The sequence below is a fragment of the Amblyomma mixtum genome, chromosome 2, assembly GCF_055824585.1.
Source record: "Amblyomma mixtum isolate Tamu chromosome 2, ASM5582458v1, whole genome shotgun sequence".
In the NCBI taxonomy this organism is placed as follows: Eukaryota; Metazoa; Arthropoda; class Arachnida; order Ixodida; family Ixodidae; genus Amblyomma; species Amblyomma mixtum.
Window position 1 is genome coordinate 60641663 of NC_143013.1, and position 18665 is coordinate 60660327.

The 18665-nt window shown below is 46.3% G+C and overlaps 2 protein-coding genes across 2 annotated transcripts in view; both read left to right on the plus strand.

The window, feature by feature from the left end:
* Positions 1 to 18665, plus strand: part of LOC149359488 (sulfotransferase 1B1-like) — a 47851-nt gene that overhangs the window by 13607 nt on the left and 15579 nt on the right. The window lies entirely within an intron of this gene.
* On the plus strand, positions 9577 to 10530 carry LOC149359489 (sulfotransferase ssu-1-like). The gene has a single exon (XM_089569059.1). It carries the CDS (start codon positions 9577 to 9579, stop codon positions 10528 to 10530), a length of 954 nt encoding a protein of 317 aa, XP_089425185.1.

The window sequence follows — 18665 nt, forward strand, 5'->3', positions numbered from 1 at the left end:
TCTGAGAAAACCTGCGAAATGCGGTTCCACCCCATTCTTATTCTTTTAGGTATTTCACTTTCGTGATCCGCCTCTGCGCTCACTACCTGCTCTAAGTAGACGTATTCCCTTACCTCTTGCAGCTCCTCGCTACCAACTGTAATGTAAACTGCTGCTCTCTTCTGAGACTGTTGAACATTACTTTGGTTTTCTGCATGCGAACCTCTCGTTAAGCACTTCATGTCTAACTCATTGATCATTTTTTGCAGCTCATCTCCTGAGTGACTCAGCAAGGCAATGTCATCAGCGAATCGCAGATTAGTAAGGTATTCTACATTAGCTCTTATCCCTAACTGTTCCCAATCCACGGCTTTGAATTCCTCATGTAAAGAGACGGTGAATAGAATTGGCGAGATTGTGTCTCCCTGCCTGACGCCCTTCTTTATTGGAATTTTATTGCTGACTTTATGGAGGACTATGGTAGCTGTGGACCCGCTATCTTCCAGTATTTTTACATAAGGCACTTCTAGACCATGATTCTGCAATGCCTGCATAACTGCTGGAGTTTCAACTGTGTCAAATACCTTTCCGTAATCAATAAAGGCTATATATAGTGGTTGATTATATTCTGCGCATCTCTTTATCACCGGATTGATAGTGCGAATATGGTATACTGCCGAGTACCCTTTATGAAAGCCTGCCTGATCGTTTGGTTGATTGAAGTCTGGGGTTGTCCAGCCTTTATTAGCGATTACATTAGTAAATACCTCATAGGCAACAGACAGTAAGCTGATCGGTATGTAATTTTTCAAATCCTTGACGTCTCCTTTCGTATGAATTAAGATGTTAGTGTTCTTGCAAGCTTCTGGTACTCTCGAGGTCACAAGTAATTGTGTATACAAGGTGGCTATCTCGCGCTTATCGATTGCCATAGATAGCTCTGCCGGATTTATTCTAAGATTTCTTCATAATGAAATTCTCTGATTGGTTGGGAAGGTTGTGACGTCATCATCATCACGAAATTTGGAAATCTGGGCAGTACGAAAATGCTCAGGTACCTTCTATTGGCTTATCATATAGGATTATACTAACCCCGCTCACGCTTCTACCTTAAACCACCCACTAATCCTTACGTCTCCACCTTAATCCTCTCAATCCCCACCAATTCACTGATGCGGTAGTACTTATGTTGTCTTGCAAAAGCTACCGCATTTCTCCGCAACAAAGTTTCATGACTGATCGAGTGGGTCGTGACGCCTTCACCACCGCCAAATTTTGAAATCTGTGGCCTAGAATGCTCGAGTAACTTCCATTTGATTATAATACGGGATTATACTAAACCGACCCTCTCGTACACCCTAATCCACCCTAATCCTAATTCGCCACTAATCAGAAATAATTCACCTGCTATACCCAATAATTCTAAAACTTATGCGATAGCAATTAAGTTGTCTTGCAAAAAACCACCCGATTTCTCCTAAATGAAGTCCCCTGATAGGTCCAGAGGGTGGTGACGTCACTACCGCCATATTTGAAAGTCTGAGGACTAGAATGTTCGAGTGCCTTTCTATGTGGTATCATATACAATTTTACTGAAGCGATCACTCTTCTACCTTAATCCACCTTAATCTGTGTTCAAGGGTAGACTGATCTCCAAAATTTGGGGGGTCCTTTGAAACATTTGAGCGTGGGCCAACTTCTGCAAGAATGTGGTTAAAAGAAGGGCCGATGTGTTTGTATCACCTTGTGTGTCAACTTTTTTTGGCAACTTTCCTCACATCTAGCTATGCAATTAAACACTCTCTTCTCCTAAAGCCCCGGCCGTACTCTCAATTTCGTACATCCAGGTAGTTCGGGTTGTGACCCTGCCAAAGCATACCTTGTCACCATTATCAACCTGACTACGCCTACTGCAGTACAAAGGCTTCTTTTATAACTTTCCAATTAACCTTGTCCTGCACTAGCCGCGGCCATCTCCCACCCGCAAACAATGTTAACCTCCGTCTCGATAAAAGGTTGAGATCCTTCACCCTTCCGTCGGCTGTAATTTAGTGGGGCATTTAAAACGGGGTCAAGAGTAGAGAGCAGGGCATGAGTCACTATGGATAAAGTCTTTCGACCTTACGCTGTCATCACGATCGAGGAATGCGCAGTTCTTGGAAGAGACAGTATCCCCCTTCCCTCAAGCGGTCGGCCTTTCAGGTAACCCCAGAAACCTTACCCTAGCTCAGTATTGTCCTACAATACAGCTCTTGCCTTGCATGCGTGAACCTATACCTTCCTGCTAAATCCGTCCGTTGTTACAATAGCGTTCCCATCGATAACGGCACACAAAGCCACTTCGTAACGCCGGCTTTTACTTCTAGCATTCTGCGCCGCAGTCATTCGTGAAACCGGTCGATAGATATCATTGGTGTGCTGCGCATGCCTGGTAAATCGCGCTGACTCAGACGACTATTTGTATGTAGCGCTTCCTGTTCCTGTTCATTCGATCTGTGAACAGCAACGCGCACTGCCAGATTGGTGACACTGGGCTATAGTGAGAGACAACGGATCACGGATGCGTCTTTACGCAACTGGTGAGGCTCCTGTTTTTTTTCCCCTTTTCACACATGGTGTTTAGTGTAGGGCTCGCTATGAACATATGGTTATTTAAAAATATCCACTTCTCGCCGCTGTGACGTTCAACGTCGCGAACGCTACGAGAACCTGGCAGCAACGAAATTTGCGACTTCCAAATCAAGCTTGTGGGCTCTTGAGGCGCTGGCTGCTGAAGTAAAAAAAAATTATTAACGTAAACTTCGACCAAGCAGTGTGAAAGCGGCACCGCAGACTTTCAATTACACGAGCCTCTATAAAATACTGTTGCGCCCAGCGTGCTGCCACGCCCACCCCAAAAGCAAGTGAACTTTGTGATTTATATCGTTCCTACTTCACGGTTAGGGCATAGAGCTGCATGGTGTGGACCGTGAGTGCAACGGCTGTCGTTATGCAAGAAGCAGGTTCGGAAGTCGTTCAGTCCCACCAGCACTGGAAATTCGGTGTAAGCCTAATGTCCGTACAACCAAACCTTAGAAATTAAAAAAAAAATGACCCCCTTGCCAGCAAATACGCTGAAATTGGTACAAGGTGGGAAGACTATTTCCGTAACTTCAGGCATAAAATCCGAAGTCCGCAGGGCTCGATTTAGGCTCCGTTTTTTTTTCATATTGTTTGCCCGCACAAAGTACAAAGCCAGCAGCAGTCACGTGTGCAATCTATGCGCAAAAATATACGTGCGCACAAAGCTCAAGTATCACAAAACTTCAGCAATAAAATAAGCGTTGGGAATTTCTTGCTATATTCGGCAATATTTAAAAAAAAAAGATACTCTACGGTCACTCCCCCACGGATACCACGCCAAGTGCAAAATTTCAGCCTTTAGACGTGTATAGCCTCCGGACTGTATACCGAAAATCAGTAACAATTTCGCGGTCGCTATACTAATGCCTTTTCGCTACTTAAGGTGCAGGCGTCTTCCTAACCTAATCTGCACATTCCGCCACAAAAAGGAACAGATATCTGGAACAAAATGCCGAAATATTAGAGGGCGATCAAATGCCGCACCCCCAAAAAACCGCCTTCCCGATATCATTCCTTGCCCTTACGTAGAAAGTGAGTGAAATAAGTACAGCATCCTGGTGTCTACGAGTGCCCGCGCACCCAAACAATATACGGTGCGTTTCAGGGAAGTCCGCCACCAATTTTTAAAAATATGATTTTGTAGGCAAGAAAGGATTATTACAATTTAGGTAATCGGCTTTCTAGTTAACACGATTCACTCGTTGTCCGGGGTGCTCTACACTATTGTTCCTGTTACGAAAAAGCCATCCTTTTAACTCAAAGCCAAGTTTTAAACACTAGTGGCAGGCTACCTTGAAAAACCTGGTTTATACGTACTGTCGCGATCAGAATATTGCGGGACGTGGGAAAGCGTGGCAAAACTGCGTTCTGCGCCATCCAGCGGCACACCCTCGCTCTTTCGCCCTTTTCAGGCGTCTCTGTACTGCCATTCCTACCTTACGCGCGCCGTACGTAGCTCAGAACTGGCGCCAGGTGCCGCATTGATATCTGTCAAGCGCCGCTGATGGGTGATGCACATCTCGTATCGCCTTTCGCGGCGCAGCAACTGCAATGCGCAAGCGCTGAACGCACGCGCCACAAAGTTCCGAATGCCGGGATGACCAACTTCTTATGGTCGCGAAAACCGTTTGTACACCAAACCCTCCGCGACAAATGCAGTAACGCGAAACAAAAAACTAAATGTATAACAACGCTCGGCAACAATTCCTTCTGGCGTGTTCCGCGTGTCCAGCACTCTGCCAAGATAATGCCCCGTGAACTTGGCGTCGACGCTGCTTACTGGTTGTAGTTGATCTACGGAGATGATGGAGGCTTCACGAGTCGGTGTTCTGGGGAAGTGTCGCTCATAATGCTAACGCAGCAAAAGGCGGCAACAATTTTTTTCGCCGTTCTCAGCGGCTGGGGCAGACATACACTAGCCGGATGTCGAAGCGGCACCTGGCGCCGGTTCCGATCTACGTTCGCTGTGCGAAACGTAGCAGTGAGTGTACAGAGATGCCTGCGAAGAAAGAACGAGAGGGAGTGCGCCGTTAGGTGGCGCAAAACGCAGTTTTGCCACGCTTTCCCACGTCCCGCAATATTGTGATCGCGACAGTACATACGTTATGGAAGCGCGAAAAAAAAAACAGGAATGCCAAAAGCACACAAAAAAGCACTGTCGCAGCACTTTATTGGGACGTGATAACCAACAAGCAAAAGAAAATCAGCGACACGCAGCAAGGACGGTAGGAAGCGGCAAAACAGCAAAACAAAAATTAAAAAGTAGTCTCATGACGAATCGTCAGGAACCCTAAGATTCTGTGAGCGCGATAATAGTATCCGTTGAACGTCGTGCTTAAAACGACACCAGTTTAAAGAACAACCGGAAAGCTATCGCAAGAGCGATACGGGCGGAGAAAAATGATAATGTATATACTATCTCAATTCATTCTTCTTCCGCTTTTCCTATTATCAAACTTGTCTTTTCTGCCTAAGTAATTCATGGTGCACGAAGACGGACTACATTGCACAAAATAATCGTAACAAAGGGCCCAAAGCTGTTCTCACTGTTTACCGTTCAGCTACCTGAACTTGAAGGGAGACTGATGACAAATTGAAACTGAACTGCATTGGTACATGACGGAATTGTAATGGCAATGACGCTACTTTTGACTTGAATTAGAGCTCGTGTGAGCAATAGGAAAATGACACGCAGGATTGGTAGAAATTAAATTGCACTGCATGCAGTATCTTGAGCACATATTCCAGAAGATAGGCAACACCGCCATTAACTTAAAAGCTATGGTCACGGAGTCCTTTTCGGTGTATGTATGAGGAATTTTAATCTATTGGCATGAAATATTCTCACTGAAATTTTGTCGGCAAAAAAAAAATACATTCTGGTACCGGAAAAATGTTAACATACCCAGATAGAACTTCATCAAACCAAGTGTTTGATGAGGCTGCCCTCAGTGTGCCTTTTACTTGCCTCCTTGCATTTTCAGGCCAGAGGGTCCTATTGTATGTCTTGCTTTCAAAAACTATGAATTTATTACCAACCCGCACAGCTTTAAATTTTGTGCTGCAAATTTGAAGGAATCATTTACTCAACAGGCGGCCCATCTATTTTTTCATTAGGCTTCCTAGCTAAGTTAGCCAAAGAATAAAAATATACCTGGAAAAAATACCTAGCGGCAACTTCAAACCATGCTGTTCACCACTGTATGCTCTAAGTCCGAGTATTTTGATGCGAAAAGCTTCAATACGAGGGTCGGAGCCGAGGTTCGCGCAAGCCGATGCCAAGACCGAGTGACGTCACGCGCAGCGCAGGTGCAGCCGCGCGCTACTGCGCATGTGCGCCGCCTTCTCACCGCAGCTACAACAGCGCGCTTAGCCTCCTCGCTATAGTGTACTAGAATATGGGGTAGTGTGTTCAGGGGGACTCGCGGCTGTCGCTGTTTGATTTTTTTTATTTCATTTATTTGTTTCCTTTCTGATACAGAAAGAGGAGCAAGAGCAAAAGGCGGAACGCCTGACGATGGCTCTTGCCCCGCATACAGTTTGGCACAAACATTCATTTAACATAGTTTTACACGAAAAGTTCCACACCAAGGTCTTCGGGGGGAAATAAGAAAAAGTCACAGCACTGAGGGAAAAAAAGGGTAAATAAATTATGTTAGAAAAAAAAACGCGTACGTAGCAAACAATAGACCGTACATGCCAAAACAGAATACTTAGTACAAAGAAGCACAAGCAAGTACACAATTCTGAAACATGGGCGTTGCAAGTTTAGCAACATAGCAAAATCATAATAGCAACACACAACAGCCAGCAAGGTTCAAAACGATAATGCACTCCCAGAAAATAAAACTATGGACAGAAACATCGCAGATTAATTGAATTCTAAGTTATTTTCGAGCAGCAGAGCTTTAAGCGTGTTCTTAGAGACATTAGCACTCAGATCTGTTAATTCTTGTATTTTGTTCAGAAGGTGTCGAAAGCCACGAGATGGCGCCACCAGAGCATGGGCTGTCACTGCATGCACTCCTCCCGATACGCGGCGGTGCGTTCTGTACATCGCACAGAGTATTTTTGGTCCTTTCAAAAGCCAACACTTCAATAACGTGTCCTGTAAATGTTTGTTATTGTACATGCGCGACAAATAAAATTAAATGCGATAGGACAAGTCGCACACGGAAGAAAAAAAAAGAGTAGTGACTAGCAGACGGCCGCGAAACAGCCAAAAGTGCGGAAAAGCAGCTCCAAATTCTCTTCCAATAGCTGCATTGTGTACAAGCGCAGAGAACTTACAGCGGGTACTGCTGCCGAGGAAAGTTTGAACACAAGGGTAATGAACAAACTATTGTGCATACTGCAGCGAGCAGGAAACGCGACCTCGAAATCGTTACCAATTCATGATCAGACGGCCGTGGTGGCATACTTAAGAACATCGTCTGATTTTCGCATGCAGTTTTTCCTTTTCGCCCTGCCTCTCGCGACTGTTTGATGCCCTTGACAAAAAAATGACAAGTAGCTTGGGTTATTGAGAAGCAACGTCGGCACGGCGTCCGGCGTCAACTCTGGTTTCCCGCGTGGTATGCGGACTCCTCCGCTTATAACGTGAACGTAATCTCTGAGAATGCACGATGGCTCGAAGTGCAGTTTTCATACCGAGTACGTTTCATTCAGGGTCTTGTCTTTCCAGTGCAAATTCCGCTCCCAGATCTTCCTGCGCGCTTCATCTTTTGGAACAGCGAAAAGCGACGGCTGCTCACCGTTAGTCCAATGGTAGCCTGTTGTGAACCCAGGTGTAAAGCAGTGCCGTTGCCGCCGACGATTCGGCATTTCTTCACTGTCTGACGGCCAGCGGCAATTATAGCACGAGAAAGGGATCACATGAAAAACTTTCTGTGAGCCGCGTACCACGCAACAGCGTCAATGCACGCGTACGCGTCACTGACTAGCAGACGACAACGAAAAGCGCGCCTTTTCCCGACAGCCCATGCTACAGCAGCGCCGCCGCACTTTCGACGCGCGCCGCGACACGCCAATGCATGGTGAGCGGCGGCGCCTGAACACACTACCCCATATTCTAGTACACTATATCCTCGCCAACCGTTTGATCTTTCGTTGCAGCCGCGTATTGCCCGCGTCGCAGCCCGGCAACCCTCCTCTCCGCATTCCTGCGGGCAGTTTTAACCGCGTCGTTTTTCGTCTCCTCCTCTGCCTCCGTACAGGCAGTGTGTGGATGGCCGAACGCCTCCACCGTAGTGATACAAAACTATCGATAATACTATCGATACTATCGATAGTTGAGTCTCTATCGAACTGCCGATGGTAAAAAAGACTATCGATAGTACTATCGATAGTTAGTACTTTCGATAGTAGCATCGGTAGTACTATCGATAGTACTTTCAATACTTCTTTCGATACTTCTTTTGATAGTACTATTGATAGCCGCATCAATACTACTCGTTATATATAATACTACCTCTTCTATAAAATCAACCACGCGTGCCCACTGCATCTTAAACTTGGTTTCCCTAGTGTGTGGTACTGAGGTGATGGTATGAGTAACTAACATGACTCGCCCGTTTTCGCGGCCTACGCGTCACCGAGCGCTGCAGACGTTCCCTACGTAAAGTTGCTGGATAAAATGTTAGCGTGCGAATGGCCTAGTTTCGAAGCATGTGTGCGAAAAGCATTTCTGCAGCGGTTACGTCAGCAAGACGACGTCTGCAGTGCACGATAGTGTCGTGTAAGCCAGCACAACTTGTGCTGTATATGTTCTTTCATCGGATGCAGTTCCAGGTATTTTTCCTAGCTGTCCCAGTGCACGTTAGAGAACCACAGCTGGTCGAAATTTACCTGGAGGCCTCCACTACGGCATCCCTATAGGTTGAGTCTCTTTGGGACGTGAAGCCTCATGAGACCGTGAAACCAATCAGGTATCGCAAATGTTTCGTTATATCGCTGGCCAACAAATGCACATCAATATTGTTACTATCAATAGTCTTACCATCGAGAGTTTCCCAATCGATAGTCTTGCTATCGATAGTCTTGCTATCGATAGTCTTGCTATCGATAGTCTTGCTATCGATAGTAGACTATCGATAATACTATCGATAGTCTATAGATAGTAGCACTATCGATAGTTTTTTTACACTATCGATAGTTTCAGAAAAACTATCGATACTATCGATAGTCAATCTTCGATAGTTTTGCATCACTACTCCACCGTTATCGTGGTGCTCCCAGTGGATTATGCGCGAACTGCGACAGCCATGACGCCAAACCAAGCATAACTGAAGCTTTTCGCCTGTATAACCAAGCTTAACCAGAGCTAAGCCACTGCCTAATTATCGTATTTTGTTCATTTTGATAAATTGCCAACAATCTCTTTATAGTAGTAGCATTTCCAGCGAAAGTTATAATGGCTAAATGTAGAGTTATCCAAAAAGAAATACGTGCAAAAGAGTAGTTTGTTCTGCGCTGCATAGGAAGCGCACGAAATATGGGAGTTTCATTTGACCACGTGCTCGCGCGCCGAGGCAGTAGCGCCCTCGTACGCCGAATTCTTGAAGGTAGCCGCGTAATGTTAGTGCCTCTTTCGCCTCGTCATATTCACGCCACCTTTGAAAGCGGCGGCGTTCACGAACTCCGTGTCTGTGAGCGCTGCTGTGGCGGAACGCGGCGCGCGTGGTCACGTAGAACTTTTTCATATTTAGCACATTTTCTTCCTGGCGATGAAGCAACATATCTAAAGCGCATTACTACGCATTACTTTCTTTTACTATGCTCCGCAGTTAACGAAAGCCGGAATTCAACTAGGCGAGAAATTTTAGAAGCGAAGAATTTCAACGCTTGTCATATTGGAAAAGGCTGCATCTAACTCGTGCAGTCGCGAACAAGTATTAACTTCATGCGCCGCTTTCTTTGCAGGTTCTTCAGTTTGGTTCTTCGCATCGAACGGCAGGAAACTATACTCTTGAGACCATGGCCGTAGACGTGAAATCGCCTCGAGGACCCATGTACAGAATTATAGACGGGTTCACCGGAAACCGGTACTTCTCCACTGAACTGTTCCGTTCGGCGTTGCGGTACGAACCGAGAAAGGATGACACGTTTCTTGTCACATTTCCCAAAAGCGGGACAATATGGATGCAGCAGATCACTTATCTCATTCTTCACGACGGGTTTCCGGCTCCAAGCGGGCTCGAATTCTACAGCAGTTCACCCTTTCTTGAAATGGTCGGCGCCGAAGACGTCATCAGAATGAGGCAGCCTGGGGTTATCAAGACGCATCTTTACTACGACTTGGCACCGAAGAGCGCCACGGCGAAGTACGTGTGGGTATGCAGGAACCCCAAAGATGTATGCGTGTCTTTCTTTTATCACACAAAGGCTTTCACAGCGTACGACTTCACAGATGGAAAATTTGAAGACTTCTTTGAGGTCTTCATGCAAGGAGCCAACGATTTTGGAGACTACTTCGATTACATTCTTTCCTGGTATGCCCACCGTAACGACCCAAACGTGTTTCTGATACACTACGAGGAGCTCAAAGCCGACCCCCAGAGTCAGGTGCTAAAGCTTGCAGCTTTTCTGGGGGAAGGGTACCACCGGAAACTCGTCCAAGAGCCGGAAGTTCTAGACAGAGTAATCAAGTTTAGTGGAATAGACTACATGAAGGAGAAGACAGCTGATACCATCAAGGCTTTTTTCGCCAAAGCCCTCGAAAGCGATGAAGAGGTGTGTCCGGGCATTAGGCACTATCTGGAAGCTACCGTGAAGTACCCGAGGAATGCGAGCTTCATCCGCAAAGGTGTCTTAGGGGACTGGAAAAACCACTTCACGCCAGATATGAATTCAAGGATGGAAAAAAAGATTTACGAGAAGCTTGCCGGTACGGAGTTTATTGATCTCTGGAAGAGGCACGGAATTCTCTAGCCACGAGAATCGAATGTCGCATAGGCCTTCTTAAAGTGCAGCTGTTGATGTCTAAGACGTCAGCTGCCCAGCAGCGTTTGTCTCGGCACCAGGAGTACGTTCACTGAATCTTTGACTCATTTGGTTATCTAAGCCGCATGACGGAGCGAGAATATGAAAAGCAAAAATTTCCTTTTACACCTGTAAACTGCGTGGCTTCTGTGGCTCTCAAAATCCCTTCACAATGAATAAAGAAAATCACGCTAAAGGCGTAGCATTGCGTCCATCGTTGTTTGATTTGTGAGCTTCGCTGTTTAGTAGCAGTCGAAAGTGGAAGCTGACTTTATCTTTGGGGTTTGTTTGAACAAGGTGTGGCGTTCGTCAGAAAGGGAAAGAGTGAAACGGGCGAAGGTATCCATCGCCTTTGGCAAGTTAAAGTTTAACAACCGTTTTTTTAAATTTTGTTTTTGCTTGGGTTGAAACGAAAGGAATAGTGTTTATAAAGCACACCCAAACTGGGGCAACTGCAGGGGCAAACTGGAATAGCAACGGCAAAGGACAAAGCTAGACCAAGAGGTTAAGATTCTCCAAAATTTGGAAACTGTGGGGCTTCCATGTCATTAAACAATGAATAGGCAGAAACGCCGTAGTAGAGCTCTCCGGATTAATTTAGTACACCTGGAGTTCTTTAACATACGCTGACACCGCACAGCAAACCAGTGTTATTGCAGGGAAATCAGGGGCTCGTTTTGACATACAAATGTAGGAAGACAACAGACGCGGAAACTAAGGAAAGCATAGGGGAATGTTTCTACCCTTTTTTTTTTACCTTGCGGTGTTTGCGAATAGAAAAATAGCGTAATTATTCTACGGAAGATAATCGCGAGCATCACTTGGAACGTGACGCTTCTGTCTACGCTGTTCTCGGGGACGTGACTGGTGATCACCGTTAATGGAAACTGCATCTGCTCGCGAAAAACATCCTTGTACTGAGAAATAAAGCGCCTCAGAAGGGTGTACCCCTGATATCTATTAGGTGGCTGGATGGCGCATTCCCGCTTTTCGAGGTGAACGCCGGAGGGGTAAAGCTGAGCCCGACAAGTGGTCCACGCTGGCGCGCTGATATCTTGCAATCCTGATTGTGGTCCGAGTACTTTTTTTCAGGACGACTGGAATTTACACCCTGCCTACTGAAGATATCGTGCAGAAATTGAGCATCTGTAATAGCGAAACGAGTTCAAAACAAATGTGCAACGCAGTTATGTGCCTAAAATATCTAAGAATTCTATTTCTAACTGTACTATGAACGTAATCACTGCGCACGCCTCAGCGGATACAATTGCAATTGTTGTTGTCGCTTCAAAAACGATGGCACATCCTAACGGTGGGGGATTGGCGTTTCGGTTTCTGATTTTTTTCTTCTTCTCAGTGCAGCATTCTTTCTTATGGTGCCTCAACAGGCGACTCCTTCCCTTTCGTAAGCTAAGCGAAGAACAGGGATGAGTAAGGTGACATCAATGCAACAGTCACTTGCCGGGTCTGCTTTGACCGCCATTCCCAAGTGAGAGTGGCATGCCAGCCGACATACACTGAGAAACCTTTTTCAGAGAAGAAAAAAAACTGAACAAGTAGCTGAGTGCAAAGCGACTGTCACGCCGCCGCGGTGGCTCAGCGGTTATGGTGCTCGGCTGCTGACCCAAAAGACGCGGGTTCGATCCCGGCCGCGGCGGCTAGAATTTCTTTGGAGGAGAAATTCTAGAGGCCCGTGTACTGTGCGATGTCAATGCACGTTAAAGAACCCCAGGTGGTCGAAATTTCCGGAGCCCTTCACTACGGCGTCTCTCATAGCCTGGGCCGCTTTGGGACGTTAAACCCCATAAACCAAACCAAATCAGGCAAAGCGACTGTCAGTGAATCAAACTTATTCGAGGCCCTGTCAATTCCTTCATTCCTCTGCGGGACTTAGCACCAGCGTTCAAGCCTAATCCCGTGCCAAGAACGTTTACACAGGGAAAACGCTAGCATTTACAGGTTCCGAGTTCTAATGCCGCCGTTTTAAAGTCGTCTCCGTACTTTCTCCATAAACACGTGATACACACGACTGCTCCTTGCATGTTCTTTTAGCCGTACAATCGGCCCTTCCTGCGCTATATATATATATATATTCTGCTCACTTTCCCGACGCAGAATAAACTGCATGCAGCTTGCCACAGTATGTCGGCTATCGACGCTTTTTGGACGTTAAAATTAGTTCGCCCAGTGTGCGCACACGCCGGATACATTGCTCAGGTGGCTGACATGATCCCTTTTGATAACGCCCTCGTGCCGTGCGCCAAAGATCGATATTAGGAGACGCTTTGGCTGCGTTGCAGCAGTTCATGCATGAGCGCTCCACTGATACACGAAGTGCAGACCATATAACGGGGAGATTACTCTTATATTTGCCTTCATACGCCTACAGAACAATCAAATACTAGCCGACAACTTTAGAGCGGATATGCGACTTCATTAGCCGCTATTACATATATTTTATAATGAGGCATAAAAATTAATAAGAAAAACAAGCCTCACTGAAATGTTGCAAACACGATGTTCCACTTCTTTAAACGCTGCTTACAGCTGCACTGCCAGCGAAAGAGCAGGTTTGCAAAACGCGAACGCGCACTCACGCGACAAAACAGTATGAACGCAACCGCGCTGATTCGACGTCCTCTGGAATGCATGGGCTCAATTCTCGGCTTCCTGTCTAGTGTCAGCAAACTACCTCTACAGCGAAGCACGGGAACCCACCGGAAGTTTACCCTTGTTACACGGTCAGAGTTAACTGCGGTTAGCGTAACCGCGGTCAAGCGTAATCGTGGTTAGCGTATGTTACTCGGCGGACCAAACCACAGTTACGCGACTAACTGCGGTTATCGCGAACCGAGCTTGGCGACCTCGGTTTGCGTCGTTAACCGAGAATATGGCGGCGTCTGTGGACGGAAAGCGCGCGTAGGCGTCCGAGTTTCGAAAAGCGTACGAGCTGGCGCACTTCAGCAACGTACTTTTTTCGCGCGAAATCACGTTTTGAGAGCAACACATTAAAATAAGGCAGTGCGTAGAGTGCCGTCCGACGGCGCTTTGGGGCAGCCTCAGAGTGCCGTCCGACGGCGCAGCAACATCTTACTGCAGCACCGTCCCGCGATGATTGCTGCACATTCTAGCGCCGTAATATCGAAAAAGGATCGCTCCCTGCGCCGCATCTTTAAAGCAGGCGAGAAGTGCGCAACGCTCGCTGCACCGGATTTCGCGAGCTGACTGCGGTGGTGCCGCCTGCGAGCGCGGCGGACGACGGAGCTCTGACAGTGTGCTACTCCCTAGTCGTCGCTAGGTATAACTTGTTTGCATCGAAGCCACAGCGAACGGCGCTTTTGCATTGACCAGCGCTACAGTAAACGGTCTATTCATTGCACTGCCTTACTAACTACCCCATTGTCTCATGCTAAAAGAAAATATATGATCGATTTCAGCGACGGCTTAGCAGCGGAGCTAGCGTACAAGAGATCGGGTGAGCCGCGGTGCACCAGGGGCAGCTGCTACGCCCTAGCTTGTATCGCAGTTATTACTCCTACCGTCAACTCGGTATAGATCAGCGATCCTCGAAGAGGAATCATGTTTGACATTTCCTAGGGCTTATTATTTGCGACATCATGAAAGCTTAGCACGGTTTTCAGACGCTGGCGCCAGGGCTCCGTCGCAAAGGCGTTGGCTTGGCGCGGACGGCTTGCAGGAGGTGCGCCGATGTATGTACTACGGCAGTGGAGGCAGTGCTGCCACCGGACGGCGCCGTCGGACGGCACTCTATAGAGTATTTCAAATGCTGCGTCCCTCTGCCGATCATCGCTTCACTTCATTCGTTGCACTTGGCCGGTGGATGCCGAAACCGAGAACGGTAGCGAGCCGTGTAACAGCAGCGAACCGCGGTTTGAGATAACCACAGTTAAGTTCGGTAACCGCAGTTACACTAACCGCGGTTAACTCTGACCGTGTAACAAAGGTATGAGACGGCTTGCCCCGGAAGTCGGGCATCTGCTGCGCTTTTCAAGGTAAAAAGCCGTGCACATCCTTACGTTCGCAGTTTTTTTTGCATTTTTCTCGCGGAATACCTGTTTTCATATGAAAGGAATAAGAAAGCTGAATGAGAGAAATGTGAGCCCTGGTTGAAGAACCTTGTTCTTTCATAGAAACAGAGGAACACAGCCATGCAGTTTCACAGTGCCGCTGTAAATGGGTGCGTACAGTCGCGATAAAAAGAAATGCGAACAGCGCGGCGCGTATATATATGTTCGGACACAACTCAAGAACGAAGGGGTCGAGGCTCTTCAAAGGATGCCCTCCAGATGATAGTATCAACCGATTTTAATGACGGCGTTGCTGACCCGACCAAGCCGTGGCTAAACCCCATTCTTCTTCTACCACCTATGCAGTCATGCTACACACTAAACAGTAAACTACTGAAATCGCGGTTTCCAAGGGACACATAAAGTTTAAATTATCATGCTCTAGACATGTATTCCACAGTGTGGTAATAAAGCTGGTTTCTCTGCTGATTTTAAGCCCGTCGCAGCTGAAAGGGCGTATGCATCACATGACTGCGTATTGTTCTCATCCTGAACCGGTAATTTGTTTATGTCATGTTCCTAAGACTACTTCAGCTTTCAACTTGAACCGAGTACTTCCTCTTCTTCTATGATCAGCAATCGAAACAAGCAAAAAGGACTAAATATATGCAGACAGAAGATGGAAACGTTATTTTGACATGTTTTATCACCGATCCTTGTAACCGCCGGAAAAGGGAGAAAGAATCAGTCTTAATCTAATGTGCAAAACCACCACAATTGCTTGAAGTTCTCTCGAGCCAGATGCTCGGAGGTGCCTGTTTCGTTCGTTTCTGGACACATTTCCATTTTTTTTTATGGCAAACAACCAACTCCGTATTCTGCCCTTATCGTCAAGCTTCGTAAAACTTGCCATATTGCTTGTTTACCTTTCTCGAGTTATTGCTTGACTTTAGTCCTATCTTCACCTGAATTCCACGGGTAGTCTCTGAAACATTAGAAAAATATCGTCAATTATAAAACCTGCAGTTTCCATCAAGCTCTTATACACAAGATACAAACCTCATATATAGTGTGCAATCGGTATTTTTTGGAATAGCGGCCTCAGCTCAGAAAAAGCTGTGTGCAGTACGGCCCAATAGCAATGCATGCTGGCATCGCCTCTGACCTAGGGAGGGCAAAAAATTAAAGGCGTCGCTTTACTCTCCTTACGTGCTATGAATGCGAAAGCAGTTATGCACTACACTACTGTTTGCTTTGTTGCGCTTCTTTTCAATGACTTCAATAATTTGAAGTTTTGCTTGTTCGAAGAAGAATCTTTCATCCATTGACGTTTTGGTGATAAAAGTCTACTGTATTTACCTCTTTTTTCCAACAAAGGATCCGGTTCAGGTAGGTCTAGGAGGACGAATAAATCCTAAAGCAATAAAAGGAGGCAGAAGAACCTTGGTGAAGTGCTCTGCTTCAGCGGGGTTCTGTTCAATTTTACATCTTATTCTGCTAACCCTCACAAATGGCGCTCTCCATTCTTTTTTATAAATTTTTTTTACGCAGAAATATTTCACGACGACACTGCAGAAAGCAATTCAAGATTGGTCCATGCTTGTAATGCAGTGAAGCCACAATGCAGCTTAGTTTGCAGGGTTCCCTATCGGGTAGGTAGCTGGGTTTTGATTGCAAGCTTTATTCTCTATTGCAGTTCTTTTTTTATTTGAATCGACATTTACTTCCCTGAAAATTTCGATATCAACACATAATTCAGTGGCGAATCTAATTAAACCTTCTCATAATATTTAATTATAAAAACAATAGTGGTTAATTTGAGAACAAATTTCTGTATAACGACACCTTTTGGGAATTTCATCTAAAAAGTTTTTGAAAAGTTGCAAATTTTATTGGACACACTTATTTTATCAGCCTCAGGCTGCCGGAATAGCCTAATCCGGGGATAAGCATTAACGTGGCGTCCATTTTCTTGACATCAGTACCGTTTTGGCCATTTCGCTCACGTAAAAGCAGTGCAGTATATATTACATTAAATGAGTTTTAGATGCACGTGACGAAAGCCCAAGCAAAAACTTGACACATACCTAGCAGACATAGACTGGGCGGTCCCGGCCTCATAACTGACATACAGAAACGCGGAGCGTCGGAAGAGCGCAGAAGCGTTGAGCATGCGCTTCACGTGGGCTCTCAGAAGGTTCGCGTTCCTTTCATTAAATCTCCTGGTAAGTCTAGAACCGACGCATCGGCGTCTGCGATTACGTGTTTCCTTTTCTGCTTGCTTATCCGTGTGAGCGAGAACAAAGCAGTACTCCCACACCATAGCCTAACGCATGGTTACTGCACGATATGAAAGATTGGTTGGTTGGTTTATGGGGTTTAACGTCCCAAAGCGACTCAGGCTATGAGAGACGCCGTAGTGGAGGGCTCCGGAAATTTCGACCGCCTGGGGTTCTTTAACGTGCACTGACATCGCACAGTACACGGGCCTCGAATTTCTCCTCCAAAGAAATTCAACCGCCGCGGCCGGGATCGAACCCGCGTCTTTCGGGTCAGCAGCCGAGCACCATAACCACTGAGCCACCGCGGCGCCGATGTGAAAGAAAAGACCTGTGGTGGTGCGCAGTGACTAGGGTGTGAGACAGCAGGATCGAATGCCACTGCACGATAGAATATCACTGAGGCAAAATAAGTGAATTGTACGAGGTCATTGAATGCGAAGATGGTCGAAGCTAATTAATCTTATAGACAGCGTGCAGCTTGGGGTCGAATTGAAACTTCACATATCAGCACCACTGCAAGAAGGTTGGTGGAAAAGAAACTTTCTGGCCTTCCTCAGTGATGTTCCGTTTTTCCGTATATCTAACTTATTCGTTATATATATTTGTGTTCCTGCAAAAATTCGAAGAGCAGTAGTACGATAGCAAACTATTGAAGAGCAGAATATTTGGTAGAATTATAGCAACGCAAGAAGAAGGGGATCCGTTTTATGTTCTTTTTGTTCCATGTAATTCAACGGTAGTTGCTGTTTCGGCCTGGACTTGGTACGAAACCATCTAAATGTTGTTGGCTGTCCAAAGCAAGCAGACCTTTTAACCTCGTGCTAATTTAAGTTAGAGAACTATTCAGAAGCCAGTAGAGAGACCTATAGGAAATATTCTTCAAAATTCATAATTTAATCCACGCAACTTCGTGTGCACGACGGCTTTAGTGACAGACAGCCCTTTGTAGCACATCGAGCAACTGCTACCACTTTGCGGTGTCTTCTCGGCTGTCGACGGGCTGTTATGTTCTTTCTAGCATGGAAGAAATTGAGCCTCAGTGAACGCCTCTTTTTAGGTATCACGGGCTCACCTACTCCTCTGCCGACCACAACGTCGGACGGAAAGTATTTTGGAGAACGGTCGAGGACGTGACCATGAACTACAGTATGATTCGAAGACGCCGCACTGTAGCTATATGAAACCTGGAACTTTCCCCGGCTTACATAATCCTGCGAATGAAGGACTTCTTGCGCTTCTAATGGACAGTGGAGGTGGCTGCCGCGAAGCCTTTTCGCTTCTGTTGTACCTGGGTGTAGTAGCTGTCGAGACTCATCAACCGACATCGAAATCCTCACCTTCCAGCGGTGCTGGCTATTAAAAGGCCTGGCTACTTTTCTGCTTTTTTAATCGACAGATGCGCCCTCCCTGATTTTGGTGTTCATTAGGGCAGCTGCGGTGTCGTACAATCACTCATGGACCTCCCGACCTCATACGACTTTTCAGTAAAGATCCGCACGAAAGCTTCTCGCGGACGCTGCACGATAATACAGATAGATAACCTCACCCTGGACAGAACAATATTTAATGAGTGTAAATGCATTCACTAGCACACTTTTCTCTCCTCTGACGTCATGTTCTAAACATCGTGATATACTAACATCTGCTTATAAAGCGCTCCTTTATTTTCCTCAATGCGGACACCATCACAACTTCGGCGTCCACAACGTCCGGACGCGAAGCCTGCCTCCGGAGCGCTTACCATATATTACGCTTCTGAGTCCAGGATGCGTGA

Coding starts and splice junctions, on each gene's coding strand:
- LOC149359489 (XM_089569059.1), top strand. CDS start 9,577: ATGGCCGTAGACGTGAAATCGCCTCGAGGACCCATGTACAGAATTATA.